This window comes from Echinops telfairi, unplaced genomic scaffold, assembly GCF_000313985.2.
Source record: "Echinops telfairi isolate 266 unplaced genomic scaffold, ASM31398v2 ScPeMD7_60;HRSCAF=208, whole genome shotgun sequence".
Lineage (NCBI taxonomy): Eukaryota > Metazoa > Chordata > Mammalia > Afrosoricida > Tenrecidae > Echinops > Echinops telfairi.
The window spans coordinates 36,816,790-36,843,172 of NW_022103958.1; the positions used below are offsets into that span (position 1 = coordinate 36,816,790).

General features: G+C 48.5%; 1 protein-coding gene across 1 annotated transcript in view; it reads right to left on the reverse strand.

Annotated features, from left to right (window-relative positions):
* Window positions 1–1,056: 1,056 nt before the first annotated feature.
* INSC (INSC spindle orientation adaptor protein) overlaps window positions 1,057–26,383 on the reverse strand; it is a 163,483-nt gene continuing 138,156 nt past the window's right edge. The window contains exons 10-13 of the mRNA XM_004711565.2: window positions 12,584–12,650; window positions 7,393–7,548; window positions 5,147–5,223; window positions 1,057–1,771 (exon numbers count right to left, since the gene is read on the reverse strand). Of these exons, the coding sequence (XP_004711622.1) occupies window positions 1,643–1,771; window positions 5,147–5,223; window positions 7,393–7,548; window positions 12,584–12,650 (429 nt within the window). The 3' untranslated portion in view covers window positions 1,057–1,642. The remainder of the gene's footprint in view (window positions 1,772–5,146; window positions 5,224–7,392; window positions 7,549–12,583; window positions 12,651–26,383) is intronic.

Sequence of the window (26,383 nt, forward strand, 5' to 3'; positions counted from 1 at the left end):
GGGCCTGCATTTTCATTTTTCTGGAGGATATCCCTTGAGGAGAATGGGTCAGATGGTAATTCTAACATTTTGCAGGCTTGACAAATAGTCTTACAAAGTGCATCATTTACCCACTAGCAATATAGGATTGTTCCAGTTTCTCCACCTCCTTACCAGTACTGCTATTGTCTTTTCTTTCTTTTATCCATCCTAATCAGTATGAAGGGGCTCTCTGTGGTGTCTCAATGGTTAAGCACTCTGGTGCTAACCCACAAGTTGGCAGTTTGGACCACCAGCCACTCCACAGAAGAAACATGGTACAGTCCGTTCCCATAAATACAACCACCTTGGGAACCCTACGAGTGGTTCCACTCTGCTCGGTAAAGTCATCGTGAGCCTGAATTGACCCGGTGGTAAAGGGTGTGGGTGAGTCCATGTGAAATAGTATCTCATTGAGATTTTGATGCACGTTTCCCAGATGGTTGATGATCCTGAGTATTGTTCTGATATTAATCTCTGATCTGATACAAACTTTGTCATTTCTTTGCCCTTCTATTTTAAACGTTCACTTTCTTTCTATTTTCTTGATGTCCCTTTTTCATCGGGATGAAGTCTAACTAACATATCCTTTATGGTTCTCACTCACGCTTTCAGTGTTGTGCGTAAGAAATCGCTGCCAACCCCAGGTCAGGAAGAACCTTTGCTCCCTTCAAAGGGTTTCCTAGTTTTCGCTCTATGATCCATTTTCCGTTCATATTTGTGTGTGTTGTGAGGTAGGGTTCCAACTTCATTCTGTTGCATGTGGCTATTCAGTGAGAGCTCTGGGGAGCTCCAAACCTACTCTCCTTCCGATGTCTATGAGGGAATCAGGACCACAAAAGATCTGAGCTGCCACCAACATGCCTTCAAGTACGCTTTTGAAGAAGCACCCTCCACTGTAACCCAAGTCCAGTCACTTGGGTGTGAACAGGAGGTTGCACGGGGGTAAAGAAGCTGATATTCTGGTGACTTGTGAAATCCTTTGGAAAGTCATGATTTCTTTCCCAATAAATCACTCATAAACTGACTGATGGATGCACCCAGGGAAACGAGCCAGCTCTATTTTGTTTTAAGAGAGAAGTTTTGTGCCATATTACATTGGAAAGCAAGAATATCATCTAAGGCAGAATTGAATTTTGAAAAGATTCAAGACACGGTTTGTACAACTTCATGTAAGAAAGAAAACTTCTTTCCCTCCAATAGATTCTGCCCCACTAGGAAATTCTTTTTAAGCATAAGACCTTTGAGAGAGAAAAAAAGAGAAAACCCAACTTTTACAAAATGAGAGAGAAAGGCAGTGAAAACACACTGTGGTTTCAAAGTACAAAAAGGAGGCAAGATACAGTAGGAGTGGAGAAAGCCGCATGAAGGTCGCTCGCCCCTGACAGCCCGTCAGATTAGCCATGATGCCATTCAACGTCTGCTGCGAAAGAGCCACAGAAGTCCAGCAGCAAGCACATACCCAACTCCCAAGGACAGCAGACCGACGATGTTTCTATACTACTTGGCCCTCTGCCATCCCATGTGAAAATAAATTAAATATAAATTAAAAGGTGAGAGCCGCTTTACAGGGGTCTCCTGGGAGGAGGCGTGATTCCTGGGCTGCCGGATGCGCCTCATCTCCCTACACGAAGCTCTCCTCCATGTTGCTGCAGAGTAAGAAGGAGTCCACGAGCCGGGGCTGCACCAGCTGCTGCAAGTCCGCATCCTGGAGGCCCTCGGGGCAGACACTGGCCAGTCTGCGCAGCGCAGCCTGCGGAGAGAGTAGAAAGCACAGTGCAGATCAGCCTGGCTCTGCTCAGGGGCAAGCCTTTCCTTCAACTATCCGGAAGCGTGCAGTTCAGGAGGGGCACATCTACCAGCTAAACTGAGCTGCTCGTCATATGGGGCGTTTGGCCCCTAATGATCTTTGGGCTGCCTGGTCACCAGCGTGCCTGCATCACTTGGTGGCCTGAGTATGCATGCATCCTGGACGCCATCACCTCTTAATGAGCGTAACTGTGGTCTCCTCGTCTTCCTTTTTCAGATCTTGTAGGGATCCGGTCCTTTTGAAAATCTCTCATTTGAAGGATCAGTTCAACTCATTGTTGTTCGGTGCTGTTGAGTGTGTCCAAACTCAGAGCAACCCCCTGTCCAGCAAAACAAAACGTGGCCCAGACCCACGCCATCGTCACTTACTTTGAACTCACTGTTGCAGCTACTGGGTGGCTCCATCTCAGGGGCATGTTGAACTCCAGGATTTGTTCAGATGTAACGTCCAGGAGCATCAGTGAAATGATATGTTTGGCTCTGGGGGCCCTAAAGCAGCCTGAGCACATCAGAGGCTATTCCTTGATCCATTCATTTGGCAAGGTCCCGAGCAAGGCACGGTGGGATGGAAAGGAGGGAGGAGAGAGTGGCCGTGTTCCAGAAATCTCTCTGATTCCTCTTGATTGTGAGTGAGCGGGAAGTAGGCAGGACTCACCCAGCAGAAGAGGCCACATGGCCATAGATCTCTCCCGCATCATCAGGAGCGAAAACAAAGCCAGGGGAAGGGAAGACAAAGGGAGACGCAGAACCGGAGTTGATGGAAAGACTGACTCATCAAGAGGGAACCTGCAGTAGGACGAGTGCAGCAGGGTATCGAGAGAGCGAGTGAGACAACAGAGACGGAACAAGAAAGAGAGGGGACATTCAAGCGGAGGCAGGGATGAACTCAGGGAAGGAAAACGGGTAGAACCTGAAAGCGAGATGGAGCTGGAAAGAGGAAACGTGCCAGAGAGGCATGGGGGTAGGAGGAAGCCGGAAAGAGGGCCAAGGAGGAGAGGAGGCAGAGGAGGAGGAAGGAGAGCCGGAAAGAGGGGAGGGAAGAGTATGTGGGGAGAAAGGGAAAGAAGGGGAGAGCAAATCCCCCTAAAGAAGGAGCCAATCTCTGACAAGGAAAGAAAAGCAAAAACAATACACACACAGAGGAAGGATTAGGAGCAGGCTGGTACTCACTGAAAGATAAATTAACACTCTCATCTCCCCAAAGATCTCAGAAGGTCTGCAGCACAAGCCCACAGCCTGCTCAGAACACCCCCTCCCTCAGGGCCCAGCAACCTCAAAGGACCCTCCCCCCTTCGGAGGCTTTTCTTCCAGGCCTGCCTTCCTGGGAGGGTTAACTGTCAGTCACCCCAAGAACTCCTCCCCTGACAGCCTGGCATGCCCACGTATTAAACAAGTGCAACCGCCCACGGACAGACGCTTCATTACGAAAAAAATCAATTCTGCTTGCGAGAGGTGATCTATACTGCTACTTCCCCAGACACAGGAGAGGCTAATTGACGTTTCCTCCCTCCACCAGAAGGAAGTCTTTGAAATTAGAAAGATCTTGGGCCAGGGCAAGAAAGGAAACCCCCAACCCCACCTGTCATGCCCAGCTCCCACTGGCCTCCTCTCCCAATTAGAGGGCCACGTTCAGATGTTGGATCCCAAGCACCAACACGCAGAAGTGGAGAGGTAACAAGCCTGTCAGTCCTTCAGTCACCAAACTCCAGGTCCTTTAATGATAAAAAGATCTAGAAAAAGGCCCCTGGCCCAGAAGATCTCAGGCAACCCCTAACTTATTGATGCCAGGTCCATTCTGACATCCAGTGACCCCTATCGGTAGGCTGGAACTGGAGTAGATCTGCCACATGGGGTTTGTCAAAGGCTGTGAATCTTTATGGAACCAGACTGCTACATCTCTCCCCGCCTAGAGAGACTGGGAGTTTGAATCACCGGCCTATGGGCTAGCAGGTGAGCACTTACCCCCTCACCTGCCAAGTGATCCAGAAGAGGGTCATCCCTTTTCCACTTGAAAAGTCCTTCAAGTGAATGAGGAGCTAGACAAGCCCTCCTGAGGGCTGCTTCTCCAGCCTGACAGTCACACTGACCACAGGCAGAGTAACAAGCCTTCCTATCTGCACAGAGCCTTAATGTGGACCGTGTGTTTCCAATGCTACCACCTTTTCCTCCGGACCCATCCAGAGTCCAGCAGTTAGCTTCTGTGGTGAGGCTCCAAGTGTTTGGGACCCGTTAGGCCATGCTTGCCAGTTATTACTCTTTCCCTGTTTCAAGCATCAGAATAAGCATAAATAGAGGATTTGAAAACATGGATGAGGAAAAAAAAAAAGTCGTTTTGATTTTTCACTAACCTCTAACTGAAAGTTAGCTTCGGTTCTGACTATAGCACCAAGCCTTGCAGTCTTGGAGCTCTCTGGCTAATTCACCGATCCTGGGAAGGCCAGGCCTATTGGGATGTGCAGATACGTTCATGTCCCATTACAGCTGTTGCGATTCCCATTGCTCTTACTCTCATCACTACTCCAGGGTAACAGGAGCCATTAGACCCATTGCTCGCTGCTGCCAGGGCCTGAGGAGCTGGCCCCGGCTCCTGGTGATCTTAGGAAGGAGGGAAGCAACAACATGTTGCCGAGACTTGCCCATCTCCAAGATCTTTGAGACATGTGAACCCATTGCTGTGTCCTCTGAGTTCAAATAAATGATCTGACACTGTCTTCTGGAAGTTCAATGGTCCTGGTTATACAATGACTTTCCTACTATTTTTGGCGTTTCTAACTGGAAGCTGGGATTCATTGTAGCTGCAGTCGGGAGGAGAGTCTAAGACAGAGAATTAATTCCCCAGCCCATGGTGTCCGCTATCTCCTGGAGGGCCCATGCGTCAAGGGACTGTTGAGTGGGGAACTTCCCGGGGTACTTTTCTTGAGTTCCATGTAGAAATCTTGGTGGCTGGCTAGAGAATCTTCTCTATCCTGTCATGTTCCCTAAAGGCTCTGTCTCACAAGGTACTAGGGGCCCACAGTGGGGTAAGAGCGCAGCGGGCGGGTATCAGTCCAAAGGGAAAGGGAAGCATTGTGTCCACTTTGGGTCAAGCAAAAGACATCCATACCCCAGCCCCACGTGCTGCAGGCCCTGAGGTTGGAGATTCTCTAGAATTCGATGGTCCACAGTTACTAACATGGAAAGTGCCTCACCTTATCTTTAACCTATAACTTTCCCCATCACTGAAGGAATCAAATATCACCATTATCTCCATTTTAAAGGCACGTAAAGCTGAATTCCAACAAAACTCCTGGCTTAACGGCAGGGAAGATTGAGAACTCACCAGGCAGGCCACCAGCACGGGGTCACTGCTGTTCCTTTCTGACGGGGACCTGCAGAGCTCGATGAGGCGGGACATACCTGCATGGGACAGGAGGAAACCTTATACTCAGGACTGCGAGCACCTGGCGGGGCATGCCTCAGAGGGGTTGGTCCTCTCTCCTGCACCAGGTTCTATAAGGCAGGCAGCTCACCCATCTGCCGGGGAAGGGAGCTAAATCCACTGAGAGGAGTTTGTGACGGAGATGTTTGGCTCCCTCAGTTATGAACAGACTCTGGGTCAAGACCAGGATGAGCTAAAACATCCAAAGCAAACCTCAGAAGACTTGCTCAGACTGAACCTGTAGCACTAAGTCCTTCCAGGTCTCTCTGTGGACTGACCTCTGACTAGGTATTTCTGGTTTTACCAGAGCTGTGCTCAGTGATCACATCTTTATCAGTGGACCATTCCTGCTATACTTTTCCATGTATGCGATACCATGTATACAATACAAGGTATATGATACCATGTAAACCATACTATGTATGTGATACGATACTATGCTTTTTTTCAATTGCTTATTTTAGCTAGAAAATGTATTATAGAAAATATATAGAGAAACTACAGACTGAGCCTGGTGGCATGGTGGCTTACCCGGTAGACTACTAACCACAGGCCTACAATTTGAAACCACCAGCCACCCGGCAAGAGAAAGGTGAAACATCTGCTCACATACAGATGTACAGCCCCCCAGCCTCAAGGGGCCCTTCCACTCGGCCCTACAGGGTGGCTGTGGGGCAGAATTGTCTGCACAGCCATGAGAAGGCTTCCAGGGGAAAGTTCACAAAATGAAACCACTTTTCCATATAAAATGACTTTTTATCAAGCCCTGTCAAAACATATTATGAAATAGCAAAAGATACACAAACAAGGAAATTCCTACCACCCAGCCATCCTACCAAGACGACAGGCCCATTCTGATCCTGTTCAGCTCACGCTTTAAGGTCAACACCTGTGGGAGGCAGACTGAGGTCTGACGGAGATGCTTCCAGGAAGGGCCCTGTCTCCGCTCAATGATAAGACCCAAGATTGTCGGGAAAAGAGATGTTTACCGAAAAATTATCCTCCTACGCGTACCCCCGACCCATCTGGGTAAAAGTTCCGGGAAAGAGAGTTTGGTGTGACGGAAGAGGAAGCTGGGGGTGCTGTGTGGGCACGTGACAGTACACTCGCAGTGGAAATTCTTTCACCTCGTGTTACATAGACACTTCGTATTTGGCCTCCAACTTAGCTCTGTAAGACTTAGTCCAGGGATCTGTATGTTCACGCTGTCAGTCAGTCCCTTGGGGCTTAGTGCTTCACTCTGTTCTTCTGTTTGTGTAGCTCAGCACAGTGCACTGCCAATACATGGGCATTGTACTCATTTAAAAAGACACCGCGGACCTTTCCCCTATGGGCACCCTCCGTACCATCTTGATGGAGCAACAGCCCTCTGCTGCCTCTAACTGTCACTCAGCATACCCAGGGGCTGTTTTTTCTCTAGCTTCTGCCTGGCGCATCTTCTCCCAATGTGCACACCTGGAGAACTCCCACTGACCCTGCAAGCCACAGCCTTCAGCTTTCTGAAAACATCCTTTGACCCCACTTCCCCTCGGTCAAAGCTAGGCTATTCCCTCTACCCTGCAAAGGGCCCTGCAACTCTGCATACGTGCTACATACTCAAGTGCAAATGTGTCTTTCCATCTCGGTCACTTTCCTTAGTCTGTGAGTCCCTGTGGCCAAGAACAGCACACTATTTGGCGCTCTCACCTATGCATGCAGAGCAGAGCTTAACAATTGAATGAGTACCCTGAACCTGTTAGACTATTTTGAAGGGCTGAATAAACGAATGAGTGAATAATCAACTTTATGAGTAAGTAGTGACTACATTCATTGATGAATACACTAATTAATGAATGAGCAAAGGGATGAGTAGAGAGTGGATGAACTCTCTGGGTAAAGGAATGAGCTGATGAATGAGAGATTGGGAGCCTAACTAAAGAAGTCCGCAGATGAGTCACTGTTTTAACCACCTTTAGCATCCTGTGGCCCTTCCTCTCTCTTTCTACAAGCTAGGCTTGAGGCTACACCTTGAATTTCTGCCCCAGACTGGCCTCAGCTGCATTTCCCAGCATCCAGAGCGTGGGGCTCACCCCAGCCAGCCCTTGCTGTGTGTCTCGTCCCACCCCAAAACTCCACCCTCCGCTCTAGCCACAACCTGCACCACTTACAGCTGAGCCGTACAGCCTCGTGCGCCACATCTGTGTCTCTGCTGAGACGGGCCAAGGTCACTGCTGCCTTCTGCTGGACTCGCTCACAGGCTGCCACCTCAGCGGGGTTTCCAGACCTTGGCTTCTCAGACAGCATGCCCAGGATAAGCTGGACCCCTGGGGAGGAGACAAGGAACAGTTGCCACCCATGTCCCAGCATGGGCCTTCCTTCGCGGGCCAGGTGTACAGATGGCTAGAGAGGAGAGTTCAAACGAAGACCATCAGGATGACTTAGGAGGTCTCAGCCACCGGAAGGAAGCTGAACGAGGCCACCGTTTATCCTCCTTCTGCCTGGGTGCATGTGACCGAGTGCATGCACCAAGTCACAACATGGGAAAGACACCTGGAAGACATGCCTGGAGCTGTGTCAACTACACACTCAGTGCCTGACACACACACACACACTGAAGCCTCCCAGTCACCCCGTGAAGTGGGTACAGAAAGGACTGATGTAGCTTGCCCAGGGTCATTCACGTAATAGTTGGGATAGCAAGTATGAGAATTCAGATGATCTGGTTCCTTCTCTTCCCTTTTCCACCACGGATTCTGTCTGCATCAGAAATATATCAAAGGGTGACCTCCCCTGACGGGAGGCTGCCCAAACCTAGGCGGTCTAATGGCTTGAGAAAACATGTTCAAGGGGCTTCAAACACTGGAAGTCGATCAAATAAATAGACTAAGAAATTTAAATCTGACCTTAGTCTGCTTAGAAGCCTCACCTACCTCCCCCAGAAACTAGATCTGTATTCTGATTGTTCTGGAAACCTACACCCAAGTCCATTCCCCACTCTGTGCTTATTCCCACCTAACTTTCTGCAAAGACTGCTTGCTGCGTCCTTTTCCTTCCAATTCCACATTCGAGGACTTCCCAGAACTCCGACTGCAGTAAACCTCCACATTCTACCTGAGCCACTCCTCAGCTTCCCCGGGCCCCACGCCCTTTTCGGCATCCACCGGATCTACCAGCACCTACCACTTTAGAATGAACTTCAGCCGAGACACAGCCCACAGGGACTTGCCTCTGTTTGGGTAGTTCACAGGGTCTATTGCATTTTTTGACTTCTAAAGTGTTACCTCTTGATCTAGCCATGCTGAGTCTGAGCTTATCATATATCCTTTCAGGTGAGTTTGATCCAGTCCCTATTAGTGTAACAAACTCATGCATCCTATAGACATGTAAATAAATTTACAGCCTGTGACCCGAATCATCCTGCCAGAGGGGCCCATAGAATTCATCTTGTCCAACCTCGCCCTCTCTCCTGTACCATCATGGAACATCTGAGGGTCTAAGAGAGGAAGTAATGCTCACATTCACAGAGGAGCTAGTTTCAACCCACCGTCTCAGCTCATGTGTCTCTCGTCAGTGCTTACGATTTTCTAGCTCTCCTGGATCCCCACGAACAGCGATTGTGGGTCACATCGCTATGGGTCCTCAGACTCTTCAGTCTTGGAGAGGATGCATCTCTCTCTCTTCCAGTTTCCCAGAGTGCTCCATGTCTCTTCTGACAGCCTCCAGGGACTCAGTCTCTCTTGGCTCCCTGTGAATTTGGCCACCATACCCTCTCATCTTGGGGCAAGATGCTTCTCCCCCAAACCTCCTGCTGACCACAGAATGGGACATGGTCCCCCAGCTCCATGACCATGATGGAGGTAAATCCTCCATCGGCCAATTCACAGCTGCCATGCCCTCCAGGGTACACTCTTGTGGCCTGGAGAGGCATGAATAGAGAGTGCCCAAGTCATAACTTGGGCAAATGTCACAATAAATTTTACTCATTCCTCTTGGTCCGGAGGATTCTCCAAATCCCAGACTGGGTCCTGGAGTCTGACAGGGAAGTGTGTCTCATGCATTAGCTGTCAGCTCCACATAGGGAGCCCATTGGTCTGTTTTCTGTATGGCTACATCCCAATACCCAGAACAAGGCTTATGACACAGTGAGTAACACACGCATAGGCACTGATGGAGACCAAATGAATGACTGTGGCTCGCATCCTGTGACTAGGCTTACAAACATATAAAAATGAAGTTTCCTTTACATGTATAGTTTATAAGACTCTAGAAAGAAGCTAAGATTTCTTCACCTCTAGGCTACCTAGGGAGACCCTAAGATCTGGTCAAGCTCAATGGGGGACTCTAGGAGTGACAGCTTCAAGACCAGCCTCCGATCCTGTACTTCTGCAAAATTCTCTACAGCTCAGCCTAGGCTGCTGAATAGAAGCCATGGGAGGAGCTGCATGCATCGGCCAACAGGGGCTCCCCACCACCACCACCACCACTGCTTCCCAGAGTGCTCAAGTCTAGGGGTCACAGCTTCCGGCTTCTCACCCACAACCTTCACCGTGCCCTGAGCAGGACACAAGCTAGTTCACAAGTCTTCCAGGACAAGGCACACCAGACAAGCATCCTGCTAAGAAAACTACCTTTCAAACTACCCAGCCTGTACCGCAGCACTCACCTCGGTCAAACCTGGCACTCTTGCAGTCTCCGTGGGCCCAGGCTGCAACTGTGGCCCTTTCCCAGCCTGCATCACTCCTTGTAAATTGCCCCTTCGTTAAACTGTCTTCAATGAACCCCGTGAGCCTGCCATTGCTGCTGGAAATCACTGATACTCTTTCTATAGATGCAGTCGATTCATCTTCCCAATCCTCTCTGCGTTACGCAGATCGGGAAACAAAGACCAAGACCGCTGGACTTAAGAGGCAGGATTTCAACCCAGACAGCCTGACTCCACTTCTCACTCGTACCCACTCTACCATCTACGCTCTATTGTGTTACTCGACTGCAGATGTCGCCTTTATCCTGTTGTCACCTTGGTGCGCAGGGCTCTTCTTCTAGCCTATGAGAATCCCTGGGACAGAGATAGGGACTCATTTGCCTGTGTGCACACGTGTTGTCTAGCTCCGTGCCAGGCACACAGTCGGTCTCAGTAACTGCTGACTGGGTGAGCTTGTAAACCACCAGCCTATTTCTAAATGCCAGATAGTCCCAACTCCAGTTCACAGACCCTCGGGACCTTGAGCTGACTGCTGACCACGGGAAGCTCAAGCTCTGTGGCTAGATGAACAGGCCACAAGCAATACCACTCAGCCTCTGGGTGTCAGCTGGTTCAGTAAAGGTTTGCATTATTAGCCCGTCCATATGAAATTAGCCAAAATTATGTCTTTCCATTTGTCATAGAATGGTGGGGTGTAGGGCATGCTAGTTGGGTCAGTGGAGCAGCCTGGAAGAGGGGGGTTTAACAAGAGCTGAGGCAGCTCACCCAGGCTCCCAGCCCATGCTGCCTCATTAGCGTCTCTGGTCTCCAACCGGTTGCTAATTGCTACCTCATTTCCCAGTCTCAGGAAGCCTTTACCTCTCTCTGATCCCACCTGCAAGGCCTCATTCTCCTGCAGAGACTGCTTTCATCAGCTTCCAGGCCAGTGAGACGTGGTCCCACCCCACCTGGACTTCGGTGACCCCTCCGCACCAGCAGGAGAAAAGATGCTCTCAGATGACTGGTCAGAGGGATTGGTCTGGCTCTGATCTTTGATTGCAAGTTAGAATGCGTCGTTGCATAGGAAGAGATTTTTTTATCTTTGAGAGCATAATGAAAATTCTCCTTCTTCATACCACCCTGGGCAAAATAGCAACCCCATTCCACCCTGGCACTACCCCCACACCCTTCCCTCTTGTTATTTCTCTCTGTGGCATTGTCACCACTTGACCCTCTCTCTCTCTATTTCCTCCACTAGAATGTAAGGCCCGTCATGGCAAGTACTCCCGCCTGTCTTGCTTAGTATTGTGTCCCCCAGTACTTGGTCTGTTGTGGGCTGGGCCATCTTTTCCATAAATATTCATGGAATACACAGGATGAAGGACTTCAGATTCCTGCTTGAGATATCATTGGCCGGTACCCCTGTTACTTGCAGTAGAAATTATCAAGAGAGATACTGAACCCCCACCCCCACCTTGAAGAGATGCTATACCTATCCCTAGATGGACTTTCAATATGTTCTACTTTTGGTAATCAAAGTTCTGCTAGAGATACTACTGGGTCATACAATTTTGCAATTAAAAAAGCCCACCTAACCCAATTACCCTGTAAATGCAGGGCCCCTTCTGGGAAAATTTCCAGTGATAGGGAGCTACCACCTTACAAGGGCACCCGCAAAGCAAGGTTCCCCATGTGGACACCACACCACTGACGTTCCTGACCCAAAGCAGGAGCCGACGTCAGTTCTCTTGCAATGTTTGTGGTCCTCGAGATCACCCTCCCTCCTCCTCTCGTAGATCCCCAAACCCACCCATGCTGTTGAGTCGATTCCAATGCAGCTGCTCCCGGGGACACACTAGAACTGTGCTCGTGGAGTCTCTGAGGCTGTAATTCTTGCTCAAGGACACTGTCTGTTGCATCTTTCTCCTGCAGAGCAGCTGGTGGGTTCAAACTGCCTATATGTTTGGTCGGTAGTCAAGTGCCTGCAACGCAGGTCACTGCCTGCTAAACTAGCATACATGTATGTACACACACACTTTCCCCCCTCCATCTTGAAACACCCTCTGTACCCCAGGGCTAGTGAGCTGCTGCCCTTTCACATCTCTAGACCTGGGCACACTCGGTTCCTTCACACTGACATGTTCTTCTACCTCCTCTGCCTGGGAAGTCCTGACAAATTCTCCCAGACCTGTCTCAAATGTCACCTGCTTCACAGTGCCTTCTCCACCTGCTACTCGTGTCTACAACACCCCTTACCTACTGTATCCCTACTGCTATCACAGAATTTACGTTGAGTGGCAGGGATGCTCTCTGGTACTCATTCACTCGCATGACTGTCTTCCCCACCTGCTGGTGTGCTTTTGGGGGGCAGGCATCACATTGTGTACAGAGTCACATCCTGAGAACCAAGTGGAGGGCCCAGCAGCGGCTATGCATTCAGAACTTGGTAAGAGAAGCGTCCACAGCCACGCACCCTGCACAAACTCACAGGGCACACAGGGAAACACACTCGTGTCCTCTAAAGTACATGTACAATGCAGGGGATGCAGACCTGGACATAAATATACACACAAGTATTTCCTGACCCAGTTGCTTACATAAGCACACACACCTGTCCTCACATATGTGCACAAACACAAAAGCACAAGGTCACGTGTGCATCTGCTGAAAAGACATACCATTCTCCTGAATGATGTCAGAGGCGCACTGCTCCAGGACAGACATGTTTGCCAAGATGGTCACAATCTGAGAGAGAGAATGGAGATGTTAAGAACCCAGTCAAAGGGTGAGCTGTGGGCTTCAAAGCTGTCTACTAGCCTATGACTCCATGGTGCCCACCTGGCCCAACCTTCCATGGCATTTTGTTCCATCCCCCTGGGCTCCTGCTACCCAGATTACCTGGCCCCAGTCACTGACCTCCATCCATCAGTATGATCCAGGTGTGGCAGGACCCCACAGGAAAGCAAATGTCAGCTTGGGTGATAATGTGCCCTAGCAATCTTTCTGCAGTAGTCCCAGATCCTGAAATGTGGTACTGGAAGATTGCTGGCCCCTCTTGCTCCTCTGTGCTTGCTAGTACTCTTGATGACTAGGCCCTGCTCTGGATTCGACTCCACATCCTGGCTTCTTATCCTGAGACCCAGTCTGTGGTAGTTACACAATCTAGTATAAAACTTTACATAAATGATTGTTGGGAAGTATGAAAAGAGAGTTTGTAAGCCTACTTGCCTTGAGCCATTAAAATCTGATCTTTACATTAGTCTAGGATGCATCTGCAAAGAAGGCTCTGAAAGGATAAATCCCACCCAGTTCTTTGAAGTGCTCAGGATATTTGCATTCCAAGAGACTTTTGCCTAAGGGGCCATTGTTGACAGATTGAATTTAAAAAGGGAACTCTTTGAATTTTGAACCAGTAGTTTTAGTCAGAAGCTGGAAAAAATCTGGAACCATGAAGAAAACTCCTCTCTAGGAGTTAAAGGGAGCCTGTGGGAAGGCTGAAATGCTTGCTAGGTGACCACTTGGATCCATTATTGAGTGGAAGTGGGAGAAAAGCAGCAACAGAGAGACAGGTTGAGTCTGGCCACTGACACCATGGACCTGGTTTACAAGGAACTAGAGGAGAAAGAGAGTGAGCGGGTTGACTAGTCTGAAGTTCATGACTGAGAACAAAGGGGCTAGGATTGCTGAGAATTTGTAACGAGCCCCTGGTCTAAAGGCAAGGCAGCCAATGGGCACCCTTATGAGGCTAAGTGAGGCAGTCCACATTGAGTTGACCAGAAGCTGACCAGATGAAAAGAAGATCTCTGAGCCTGTGAAATGGAGCATATTGCTGCTGGCTTTACGTATGGCCTGTCCTTATTTGACTGTGTTTATAGATGTGGACTTCACAAGGTTCCAGCTTGAATTAAGATTCTTCACATCAAAGAATATGATTGTCTCCTCAGAGCGCTGTGCTGATGTCAGTAGGCAATATAGACATTAGATGCCCCAAATGAGGAGGATAAAGGCACGGAGGGGTTGGCTTACCAATTTTCATCGGTGCTGGAAAATATTCATAGGATTATAGGATTAAGATATAGGTGTTCACATAAGTATAGATTATTTTTGTTTGTTCACTGATAGAATGTAATATTTAAATGAGGGTGGCACATTTTTTAATTGTATGCATTTTAGTTTTATCCTGTGAAGTACAGACATGATTTTATTGTTGTTTGTTTGAAATTATATGTGGCTAAAGAGTTATGTGAAAGTGTCAAATAGACAAGGGGTGGTCTGTGGTAGTTACATAATCTGGTGTCAATTTGAGGATTCAAAGTGAAGGGATGGAGTGTAGTCTATCAATCAGGATATAGAAAATGAGGCCTCTATGTGGGCATGGCCTTCTACTGAGGATTCTGGGAACTCCCGCATTCCTCCTTGGAGGGAGGAGGCACTCTCTCTCTTGGCTCACTCCCTATAAGACATCCCTTTGGAGAAGACACATGTAGAGAGGGTGTTGGAGCCAGATCTCTGGAGTAGGAGAAGCCACGTGGAGACCCCTGCCAGCACTGAGATACTTATAATGGCACTGGAGCCACAAGACTTCCCACCCACTGGCCTGTGATCTTCCTGCATTCGGTGTCTACTGCATGTGTTTCATGAGCCTGAAGAGGACTTTATAGATTAGTAACAGACATATGGCTAACATCGGACTTATAGACTTGACCTGGACTGGGCTGGGAGGGTTTCTCAAAATTCAACTGTTCTTGTATATAAAGCTCTTTCTTCTTCTTTTTTTTTTTAAAAGCATTTTATTCTGGACTCGTTCAACTCTTATCACAATTCATACATTCATCCATTGTGTCAAGCACATTTGTACATTTGTTGCCATCATCATTTTAATTGCCACTTCTCTAGACATAGCTGTTTCCGTTTTACAGTCTGTGTCAGGATCAGTGTGGTATGTAGTACCTGAGTCAATGAACACCCAGAGCAAACTCACTGCCATTGAGGTGATGCTGACTCATAGTGACCCTATAGAACAAGGTAGAACTGCCCCCCGTGAGTTTCCGAGGCTCTAACTAGTCTGGGTAGACTAGAGAAACGTGTATAAGAAAGCTTTACCTATCCGTAGGCAATTGAACATCTCCTTACAGGAGAGTTACAGCCTCGGAAAATCACAGGGGGCAGTTCTACCCTGCTCTATAGGGTAAGGTGACCCGATTTTAACATTGGTAAAGGGGGACACCATTGATAAAACTCATATCCTGGTGAAATAGCCACATGGCAGCCGAAAACCGTATACCCTAGCTTTTCATGCATTCTTTCCAAAAATCGGGACTTTTTAAAAATGCCATGGGACATGGGACAAATTGTTAAAAGGCGGGACTGTCCCACCAAAAGTAGGACATCTGGTCACCTTACTATCAGGTCACTATGAGTCGGCTTCACCTCGATGGCAGTGAGTTTGCGCTGGGTTTTTATTAACTCAGGAACCACGTACCACACTGATCCTGACACAGATTGTAAAATGGAAACAGCTACATCTAGAGAAGTGGCAATTAAAAATAAATTTAAAAACCCACTTCTATCAGGCCTATTTCTTTTGAAGGGTTTCCTGAAATTCTGTGGCATAATCTATCCAGAGGCCAGGCCTCAATCAACTAAGGACACTTCAATCAGCTACATTCTGATCTGAAACTGGGACACGCAGAGCAATGTGGTATTTACCAAGAAAGTGTATTATTGTCCACATCAGTTGTTACCCAAAGTGGATGATACTGCCCCCTGGGGGGCAGGGGCTGGAGTGATCCAGGGGGGACTGAAGAAGCAGTACATACCTACGCTTTATCCTGGATTACGGGATATAGTACAAAAAGTTTTAATTGTGGGGGGCAGAGGAGAGGGAGCCCTGAGTAATTTTTTTTTCCTTGAAAAGAGAGGCAGTGGGCCACATAAGTTTGGGAACCCATGCTTCTAGATGAGGCTTTCTACTCTTTTAAATGCTTACAGCCTCAGAAATACAGGGTCAGAATGGACTCATGGCAGTGGGTTTGGTTTTCTGTTTGGGGTGGGTCAAGGAAAGAGCCTGACTGGTGCTGTGGGGTAGGCGTTGGGCTGCAAACCGCAAGATGGATGGTTCAAACCCACCAGTTGCTCCTCCGAAGAAAGGTGAGGCTGTCTGCTCTCAGAAGGACTGGCAGTCTCAGAAGTGCTAAGGAGCAGTTCTCTGCCCTACAGGGTCGCCGTGGGTCCCAATGGACTTGCCGGCAGTGGCGTTGGGTTTTTGAGTGGGTCACTGCCAACTATGTGATTTTGTTCTGCAAAGATTAGACAGATAAGAAAGTGGGGGGTAAATGTCTTGGAATACATCTTAGACCGTGTTCATGTGTGACAGCAGGGAAGGTGCCATCATAGTATTCACGCAGTGTCATAACATGTGACGTAAGAGAGAATCCGCCTGGCTGGTCCTTTTAAGTTGATAGGATGGTAACACTTTCAGAAAGATGGGTGTCAGATGGTTGGAAAGGGTACCCTTTCAGCACTTGCCAGGGCGCTGTTTCTGGAGATATGCCTCTCTCTTTGTGTCAGACTAATTTAGATCCTGTTAATGAAAATTACTTCCTCTTTACAGAGCCCGTACCTCATGTGGTTTTCTGAGGTGCAGATGGTGTATTCAATTAAGCACAATTTGAATAAATGCCAATTATGCTTTGCTTTGAGTCCCCTTTGTGAAACATCCTGTATGCACCTCGAGTCGAGTGCAAGAAGGTCAATGTTGCTCCCAGCAGGCAAGCCCATGGCAGAGAGTCTAGGGCCAGGTTTGCCTGGTTGGATTTAAAACAATACAATTATGAAAAACAAACAGTGGTTGTGGTGGAGTGAAGTTTCTTAATACGGCTCTTCTACTCAATTTTCTGCTAGGAACCCTGGCTGCATAGTGGTAATGCACTGGGCTGCTAACTGCAAGGTCAGCGGTTTGAAACCACTAGCCTGCTAAGAGGGGGAAAGATGAGTCTTTGGGCTCCCATAAAGAAGTACACTCTCAGAAATGCCACTGTGGAGCTTCTACCCTGCCCGATAGAGGCTCAATGGCAAGGAGTCAAGACCCAAGTCTCTGTAAGTCCCACAAATGGGTAGAACTAGGTAAACAGAAAGATTCAATATGCAAACTATTGAATGATGCAGGAAGCATCAAGAGAAGATTAAAAGAACACACAGGGTCACTGTACCAAAAATAACTAGTCAACATTTCACCATTTCAAGAGGTAGCCAATGAGCAAGAGCCAACAGTGCTGAAGAAAGACGTTCAAATGTCACCGAAGGCATAATCCAAAAACAGGATTCCAGGAATTAACAGAATACCCACTGAAATGTCTCAGCAAGCTGCAGAATTGTAGAAGAGGTGAAGAAAAAAAAAACAAGGGAGGTGCTGTCAGCCATCCAAACTGATGAGTTTGAAAAATGTTTCCAAGAATGAAATTGCAGATTTGAAAAATGTATTAAGTATAATGGACATCAATCACTCGTCTATGCCAGGAAATTTGGAAGACAGCTACCTGGCCAACTGACTGGAAATTGATCCTTATTTGAACCCATGCCAAAGAAAAGTGACCCAACAAAATGCTCAAATTATAGGATGATATCCTTAAGATTGCACACAAGTAAAATTTTGCTTTAGGTCGTCCACAAAGGTTGCAGCAGTATATTGACAGAAAACTGCCAGAAGTTCTGGCCGGATTCAAAAGAGGACATGGAACAAGGGTATCATTGCTTATGTCAGATGGATCTTGGCTCAAGGCAGAGAATACCAGAAAGATGTTGACTTGTGTTCTATTCACAATGCAAAGGCATTCGACCATGTGGACCACAATAAACTGTGGATAACCTTGAGAAGAAGGGGAGTTCCAGAACACTTCATTGTGCTCATTCGGACTTGTCTATGGATCAAGAGGCAGTTGTGGAACAGAACAAGAGAACACTACATGGTTTAAAATCAGGAAAGGTGTGTGTTGGGGTTGTGTACTCACACCATACATGTTCAATCTACGAAGAGGTACAATCCCCCCAAGAAAAAAAAACCCGTCATCTTTTTTCAAAGCTATGTAGTTAATTTTTTTTTTTTTTTTGCAAAACAACCTTATCATCTTCAATTACACTTAATATATTTTTCAAATCTGCAATTTCATTCTTGGAAACATTTTTCAAACTCATCTGTTTGGATGGCTGACAGCACCTCCCTCATTTTTTTCCCACCTCTTCCACATCATCAATTAGCTGTCCTTCCATGTCCCTCTTCATTTACAGAAACAAAAGAAGTCGCAGGGAATGAGGCAGGATGAGTAAGGTATGTGGGGCAAGAGAAGCATGCTATTTTTTGCCCCAAACTGGTGCACTAAGATGGCTGCATGAGCAGGTACATTGTTGTGGTGGCAAACCAGTTCCCCTTCTGCCACAAATCAGGCCTTTTTTTTTTTCCACACACTGTTACACAATCTTTTCAGAACCTCTAAACAGAAATTTTGATTAACAGTTTGACCTGGTGGAACGAACTCCAAATGTACTATGAGTCAACATGTTCATCTGTTGAACATCCAGAATGAGGTTTAACATCAACCAACATTTCACCTTTTTGGAAATGAGAAAACCACTCGTACATTTGAGATTTTCCCATAACACTGCCTTGTAAGCTGTGTTCAACATCACAACAGTTTCTGCAGCATTTTTCTCCAAGCAGGAAAAACAAAATTTCACTGCAGCATGCTGTTCTCTTAAATTGTCTGTGAGCAGAGAGAACCTTCCCAGATGACGACCCTGGGTGCACTAACTCAGAGTGAGTTACTCAATGCTCACCTGGTGTGAAAAATGTGTACTACAAAAGCTCCGCTCCGCCCATGACAATTCCAGTTTGGGGCGGGGTACCCCCTCATATATCCTGAGAAAATAATCAGAGAAACTGGATCGTGTGAAGAAGAGTGCAGCATCGGGCCTGGAGGAAGGCTTATTTAAAACTATGGTATGCAAATGGCACAACCTTGCTTGCTTAATGTGAGGGCTTGAAGCACTTGCTGATGATGATGAAGATTAAGGATTGTAGGCTTTGGAATGGATTACAACTCAATGTAAGGAAGACCCAAATCCTCACATCTGAACCAATAGGTAACATCATGATAAATGGAGAAAAGGTTGGATCCACAATCAGTGCTCATGGAAGCAGCAGTCAATATATCAAAAGATGAGTTGCATTAGCTAAGTCTGCTACACAGGACCTTTTTAGAGTATTGAAGAGCAAGGATTGGGGATGAAGGTGTGCCTGATCTAAACCATAGTATTTTCCATCACGTCATATGCATGTGAACGTTGGTCAACGAATGAGGAACGAGGAAGACTATAGAAGAAGCTGTGCATTTGAATTTGAGTTGCAGTGTTAGAGAAGAACATTGACAGTACCATGGATGGCTCAAAGGACAAACGGGTCTGTTTTAGAAAAAGGAAGGCCAGAATACTCCTTGGAGGCAAAGATGTCAAGGCTTCATCTTACATACTTTGGACAAAAGTTCTGGAGCAACCAGCCCATGGAGAAGGACATCATGTTTGCTAAAGCAGGGGGCAGCCAAAAAGAAGACCCTCGATGAGATGGATCAACACAGCAGCTGCATCGATGGGCTCGGGCACAGGAACAACTGTGAGGATGGCACAGGACCGTGCAGTGGGTTGCTATGGGGACCTAACAACAACAATGGCACCTAACAACAAGCAAATGAGGGGGGGGGGGTAGCACTAATAGAGGGGATTGGACAGTTTTTCCTCCTAACCCCTTGGCTGTAAGGCTGAGCTCTCTCTGAAGCAGCAGTAGGGAAAAGAGAAACCCCCAGGACCTCAGAAGAGCACAGTCAAGATCCCTTTCTGAAGTGAAGGAGGCCGCCGAGACCAGATGCATCCCAGCCGGGGACACGGAGACTCCGAGGATCGGCACCGAGACAACTATGGACCCCTTCTTCTTATCTAGCCCAAGACTATGGAACTGTGGGACAGAGTGACAGGCCAGATGGCTTCCTGGACCATGGAGGCAAAAACCAAGGGACCATGTAGTTGAGAGACTAAGAACCAGCGAGATACTTGGCTACCAAGAGGCTGAGAGGCTGAAAACTGAAGAGAGACTTGATTGCTGGCTGAGGAGGTCAGAAACTGCATCCTTACTGTTCGCTGATCCTGACTTGTGGTCACCTCCTAGCTTCCCCAATAAACCCCCTTAAGGGCGAGGGTTGGGAGTTCTGTGTGGCCATTGCAACAAATTATGGAATCTCACACAGATGGCAGTGGTGTGGGAAGGATGGTTGGTGTCCGAATAGGTAAAGAAGGCTGGATCATGGGGGCTTGTTTGACTCGGGCCTCATGGCAACAGGGAAGCCAGAAGAGGTCAGCTATGTCCCTACCCCCCTCCCCCCCTGCTCTGTATTAGAGTGACCATTGAGTAAATGTGATTCATGGTAACCCAGATCATGTCAGAGGAGAACCGTACTTCCCTGGGCTCTCAGAGGACATCGCCAAGCTTTCTTCTGAGACTCCTTTGGGTGGCCTTGAACCTCTAAACTCGCAATTGGCAATGTAATCCTTTAGCACCACCCTGGTCAGATGCTAGAGAAAAACACTGTCTGGGGACGGACGGTCGGAGCTGAGCAGACAGGCTCCCCTGGCACAGGGGCTCACTCCGTCGGATGATTTCCAGTCAAGACTTAGCCCTCCTGAGTGAGTAGGCACTGCTCTCCTCCAGTTATCTGGTGACAAAGGAGGACACCAGGTGAGCGGCTGTGCGGAGTGGCCAAGCACATGGTCAGCGTGGGGCCCAAACTGAGCTCTAGCACTTATTAGCCTTGTGACTTTAGCCTTGCTACTTGACCTCTCTATGCCTTGATTAGTGAGTGTGTGTCTGTTTCCTGTTGCCTCTGTAACAAATAACCACTATAACTTCGTGGCTTGAAACAATACACACAAACACTTGTGGGTCTGAAAAATCCCACGTCTGAAATGGGCCTAATGAGGCTAACGTCCCCCGTGTTGGCAGGCTTGTGTCCCCCTGGAAGGCCTCGGGGCAAATGCATGCCCTTGCCTTGTCTGGTCTGGAGAGGCTGTTGGCGTTCCTTGCTTGATGGCACTGCATCTCCATGACTTCTGCCGACATCGTCACATCGCCTCTGCCCCTCCTGTCTCCCTCTTCCAAGAGCCTCTGTGGTTACTTTGTGGCCCACCAGCATACCCTGCCCATCTCAAAACTGCAACCTAATCCTATAGGCCCAGTCCTTTTGACCAGGTAAGGTAGCATTCTATAAACAGTGTTTCCCAAAGTGGGTGGCGCCATCCCTGGGTCAGTGAACACTGAGCCAATCAGAAGTGCTGCAGAAGCAGGCACGTGGACTGCATCCTGGATTCTTGGCTGAAACACACGTTTTCATTGCCAGGCTGCAGCTGAGTACTTTTTATGTTTTTCCCGACAGGAGGGTGGTTGGCCAAGTACATCTGAGAACCTATGTTCCATAGGGTTCAGGGATTAGGGCATGAACATCTTTGGAAAACCATTGTTCAGCCTACCACATGAGGTAAAAATAAGATAATTCGTAAGACTATTATGAACATCTAATGAGTTTTGTCAAGCACCCAAGAGATTTGGGTTCACTAGTGGGATTCTTACCTTCTAAGCAGTAAGTCCAGTTCAATTCCCAACCAATGGACCTCCTGCACAGTATGAGCTACTTGCATGAATCAGCCCAGGGAGTCACACTGCTGCTACCCACAGCCAGTCATTGGGATGATTCAGGGCCAGGCAGAGTTTCCTTCTGTTGTGCAGAGCAGCCCATGAGTTGGGGACCGACTGGACAGCAGCTAAGGACATCAAGAATAACCAGGGACCAGCGTCTGGAAGTAGCTGGGCCTTGAAATGTTACATCAAAAGCGTGAGTCGGTGCAGCACCTGCTTGCTTACAAAGTCCGTCACTCATGGTGTGAGCTCCTTCCCAAAGGGAGGCAAGATCTCGGAGCAGGAGGGGCCCTTCCCAGCAGGTGAAGCCAACAAACTGCTTATTTCCTTCTGTGGCATCTTGAAACCAGTGCTCCTCTGGCCACCCAAAGATGGACCCCTTCAGGAATATGAGACATCACAGCCAAGCCTGAAGACCAGAAGAGCTAGCAGGGATGTCCCATGTTATCGCTCCAAGGACACACACGGTTCCTGAAACCGGACAGTGCCTCTTGATGTCAGCAGGCATGCCAGCAGAGGGAAAGGAGTACCCTGACCTGGCCCAAAGCAGGTGCTCTGGAAACCCTTGTCCACACACCAGTGCCACAGTGTGCCCCCCAGGCGTGTCTTATGCCCGCAGTCATGTCTTAGCACTCCTCCCTGACCACACTCTGACTCTGCCCATGTATCCTTTCATTTGCTGTATTGTCAAATAACACCAGAGACTTTCCGGCATAAGGGCAGATGATGAATTCCCAGAAGGATCACACAGAGCCGTGTACCCTAATAGAACTCCCAACACAGTAAATCGAACCTCTATCTAATCAAAAGTTGTTCTCATGATGAACATTAACTAGGACCAAAACCAAGCCAACGTTTCCATGACTATAGTCACAACTCTTTGCTAATCGCCAGACACAGAATCTAGGCTTCAATTATCGCTTTGTTCACGCTCCCAGAGCTGGAGCAGTGAAGTTCACTGGTAGCTCTCAGACCGCAAGCAAACCCACTTTCAGCCTCTAGGTCAGTGGTGCTCAACCTTCCTAATGCCGCGACCCTTTCATACAGTTCCTCATGTGGTGGTGACCCCCCACCAACCATAAAATTATTTTTGTTGCTACTTCATCACTGTCATTTTGCTACTGTTATGAATCGGGCAACTCCTGTGAAAGGGGCATTCGACCCCCAAATGGGTCTCGACCCATAGGTTGAGGACTGCTGCTCTAAGCTATCGGCAGACAGGGCCACAGGATCTCTGGTGAGGCCCAGCACCCTTCCCAAGGTGGCCCTGCTCCGCAGTGCTGCTGTTGTTAGCTGCCAGCCAGTGGATTCCAACTCTCAACGAGCCCACACACATGGAGAGCATGGGAATGCTGGGCTTGGGCTCTGTCCTGGCCTGTGGGGAGGGGTCTGGGCTGGCCAGGATGGGGTCTTGTGACTTTGTTTCTCCAAACCTCACCAAACAGCGTGTCTTGCATACAACGTTGTCATTGGTGGCCACGGAGCTAACCCCTGCTTATGGCGCTCACATCCATGCAGAGCAGACCTGCCCCCTAGGCTCAGCCCTCTCACATTTGGGAAACAGATGGCCAGGCCTGTCTTCTGAGGTGCCTACACAGGAGTTCCAAGGATCAACCTCTGGCAAGTCCAAAAACCGAAGTCACTGCCATTGAGTCAATGTGGACTCAGAGTGACCCCATAGGACAGGGTTGGACTGCTCTGTGCGTTTCAAAGACCCTTTGCAGAAGTCGAAAGCCTCATCTTTCTCCCATGGAGCAGCCGGTGGTTTCAACCTGCTGACATTCCAGCTCACAGCCCAACCCATGACCACTAGAGCAGTGGAGTACTTAACGGTTTGTGCCACCTGCGTCCTTCATCATTTGCATATGCATTCATCACAAGGAGCCCTGGTGACTCAGTGGTGAAACCGTAGGCTGCCGTCCTGAAGCTGAGCAGCTGTAGCCCAGTCACCCCTCCTCGGAGAAAGATGTGGTGATTTGCTTATTGAGTATCCACGTGGATTCGGAGTACTTTAGGGGCAGTAAACCATGTAAGCATCACAAGGACACCATGAGGGAGGACGACATAAGACTGTCCCCATGGCACAGAAGAGGAAGTTGCAGCTTAGAGATGTGAAGCGATTTGTCCAAAGTCACACAGCGTGGAGATCGCGGCGCTGCATTTGAATTCAGGTCTGTGTGAACCACAGCCTGTCCAGTTTCCACTATGTCATAGATGGTACCCATGACTAGAGTTGAATTTTGTATCTGGAGCCTTTGGAGACAGGAGTCAAAATGTCTCTCCCTAGTAACTGTCATTGCTCCTCCTACAAAGGGCTCTTGATAAACGGTAATCATGGTGAGGTCCCAGGTGTTCTAACTGCCAAACATCCAGGTGTTCTAAATGTCAAACAATAGGCTTCCCAGGGAAATGTCCACCAGCACCCTCCACTTCTGTAAAAGCAAGGACTGTCTGAAGGTCATCAGAAGTCACAGCCAGGAAAGATCCTTGGAGGAGTTAGACAGGATGAGTGGGGCTCTCTCACCCTAGGTTGTCACTGCCTGATGAGCAGGGCCAAAGTGATCCAGTACACCTGTGGGCCGTCCTGGTCCCACCCTCTTACATCTAGTCAGAGAGCTAGATTTCCCTGGGTACCATGGCCCTTGGGAAACAGATGCTGGGGAGGAGAGCCCTGGGCCCCAGAGATGGCTTTTAAACAGGGAGTTTTCTCAGTGCCTGACCATAGGTAGCTGCAGATACACTCCTCTTACCTGAATCTGCACTGGCTGCACTCGGGTGGGGAGGGGGCAAGGAACGGAGAGGTCCCAAGCCTGCCCTCACAGCCCAGGCATGGCTGTGGATGCATCTGTTGGACAAATAAAATGGACGCAGCCTGCTGGGATGAAGGAGAGGATCTCGCCAAGATGTCCAAGCAGAGGGGTGGACAAAGTATAGAACCAAGTCCAAGAGCCTCTGAGCAGCGTTGGCGTCCCTGGCAGATTCATTACCGGAAGCCTCGTGGGGCATTTAATCTCTTAAGTATTTCAGGGGGCGGTGAGCACTTCAGAGCCTAATTAATCTCCCTTGTCTTCATTACAGAGAGCCCTCTGATCACCTTAGTCCTCCCTCTGTCACAGGAGAGAGCCATTTGTTTCTTTAATGGGTGTGCTCTCACCAGCTAAGTGGTCGCTCCTCGCCAGGGCAGAAGGTGAAGCCACCTTGAGGACAGAGGGACACGAGACATTCCTGGCTCAGATCTGGGGGGAGAGGGAGGGGAGGCAGCAGAGCAGCCCCACAAGCCCAGAGCTTGACCCCCACCCTCTCCCTATGCCACACCCCACCTTCCTAGGTATCAGTGAGGCTTCCAGGAGAGGCCCACCACACCTCCTGATGAGAAGAGGGTTTCTGCACAGGATGCTAAGGCTGGGAGAGACCAAACCCTTTTACCCATGAGGGAAATCATCATTGAAAGTGCCCCACACGTTCAAAAGCCAACGATTATCACATGGCCAGAGGTTCCTACAGTTTCTATGTTGCAGGGAGAGTTCCAAGGGTGATACAAGTGGCTAACACTCTCATCTGCTGGGAAAATAAAGAAATACAGGCCAGCAATGGAGACCATCCCAGAGGTGCCCCAGAAGAACGGCCAGGCAGTCTACTTCCAAAAGTTCCACCACTGACGACGCTTTGGCGCACGGTTCCACTCTGACACACAGGAGGTCGACATCAGTCAAGGCCCTCTCAGCAGTACCTGCATTTATCTGCCAGCAACTTCCCCCAGAGTTTGTGCTTGTTAGTTTAATTCTTTTTAATTTGGGGAAGCATCTATTGTCCCACCTCATTTTATAGAGGGGGAGAGTGAATGGTCAAAAACAGCATGGTTATTCGTAGCAGACAAGCTTCAAAGCCCAGCTCATCTCATTCTTGTCCTCCATGCAAGACACCGGGGTGCGATTCCCAATCAATGCCCCTGTTGGACAGTCACCACCCGTTGGTCAGTGGAGGCTTGCGTGTGACTGTGGAGCTGAATAGATTTTGCTGGAGCTTCCAAATTCCCAATAGGAAGAAAGGCCTGGCGATCTACTACTGAAAACAGCCAGGAAAACCCTATGGCTCAGATCACAACAGTCCCGTCCCATGGTGCCTGGGGTCACCGTGAGTTTAGGGTTGACTTGATGGTAGCAGGCAACAAGGACAGCACAGGGACCATGTCCTCTGGGGAAAATGAAAACACGAATATGAGACAATTAGAGAAGAATTAATACCATGGGGGAAATAAACACTGGATAGCGAGCTATGGACTTTAAGAAAAAGATGGTCCCAGAGGGCTGGAGCAGCAAGGAAAGGTGTCTTAGCATTGCTGTAGTAGGAACTGGAGCTCATGGTTGTGGCCGCTAGGTGACAAGACTGACAGAAACAGGTGGCACAGGGGGCTCAGCTTCAGACAGAGGTGAGCTGACTTGGGGGGGGGGGGTCTGTGAGTTTGTGGAACTGGTGGAACAAACAGAGACCTAAGACCCACTGTTAGCATGGAAAGGGGAGACCAAGTCAAACATACAAGTTGGGTAAAATCCCAGAACATCAAAGCTGAAAAGTCCTCCATTTGGCAAGGTAATGGGACCAGAGGAAAGTAAAAGGAAATAGAGGAAAGAACTAGGAGGCAAAGGGCATTTATAGAGGTCTAAATAAAGACATGTACATATGTAAATATATTTATATATGAGGATGGGGAAATAGATCTATGTGTATATATTTATAGATTTAG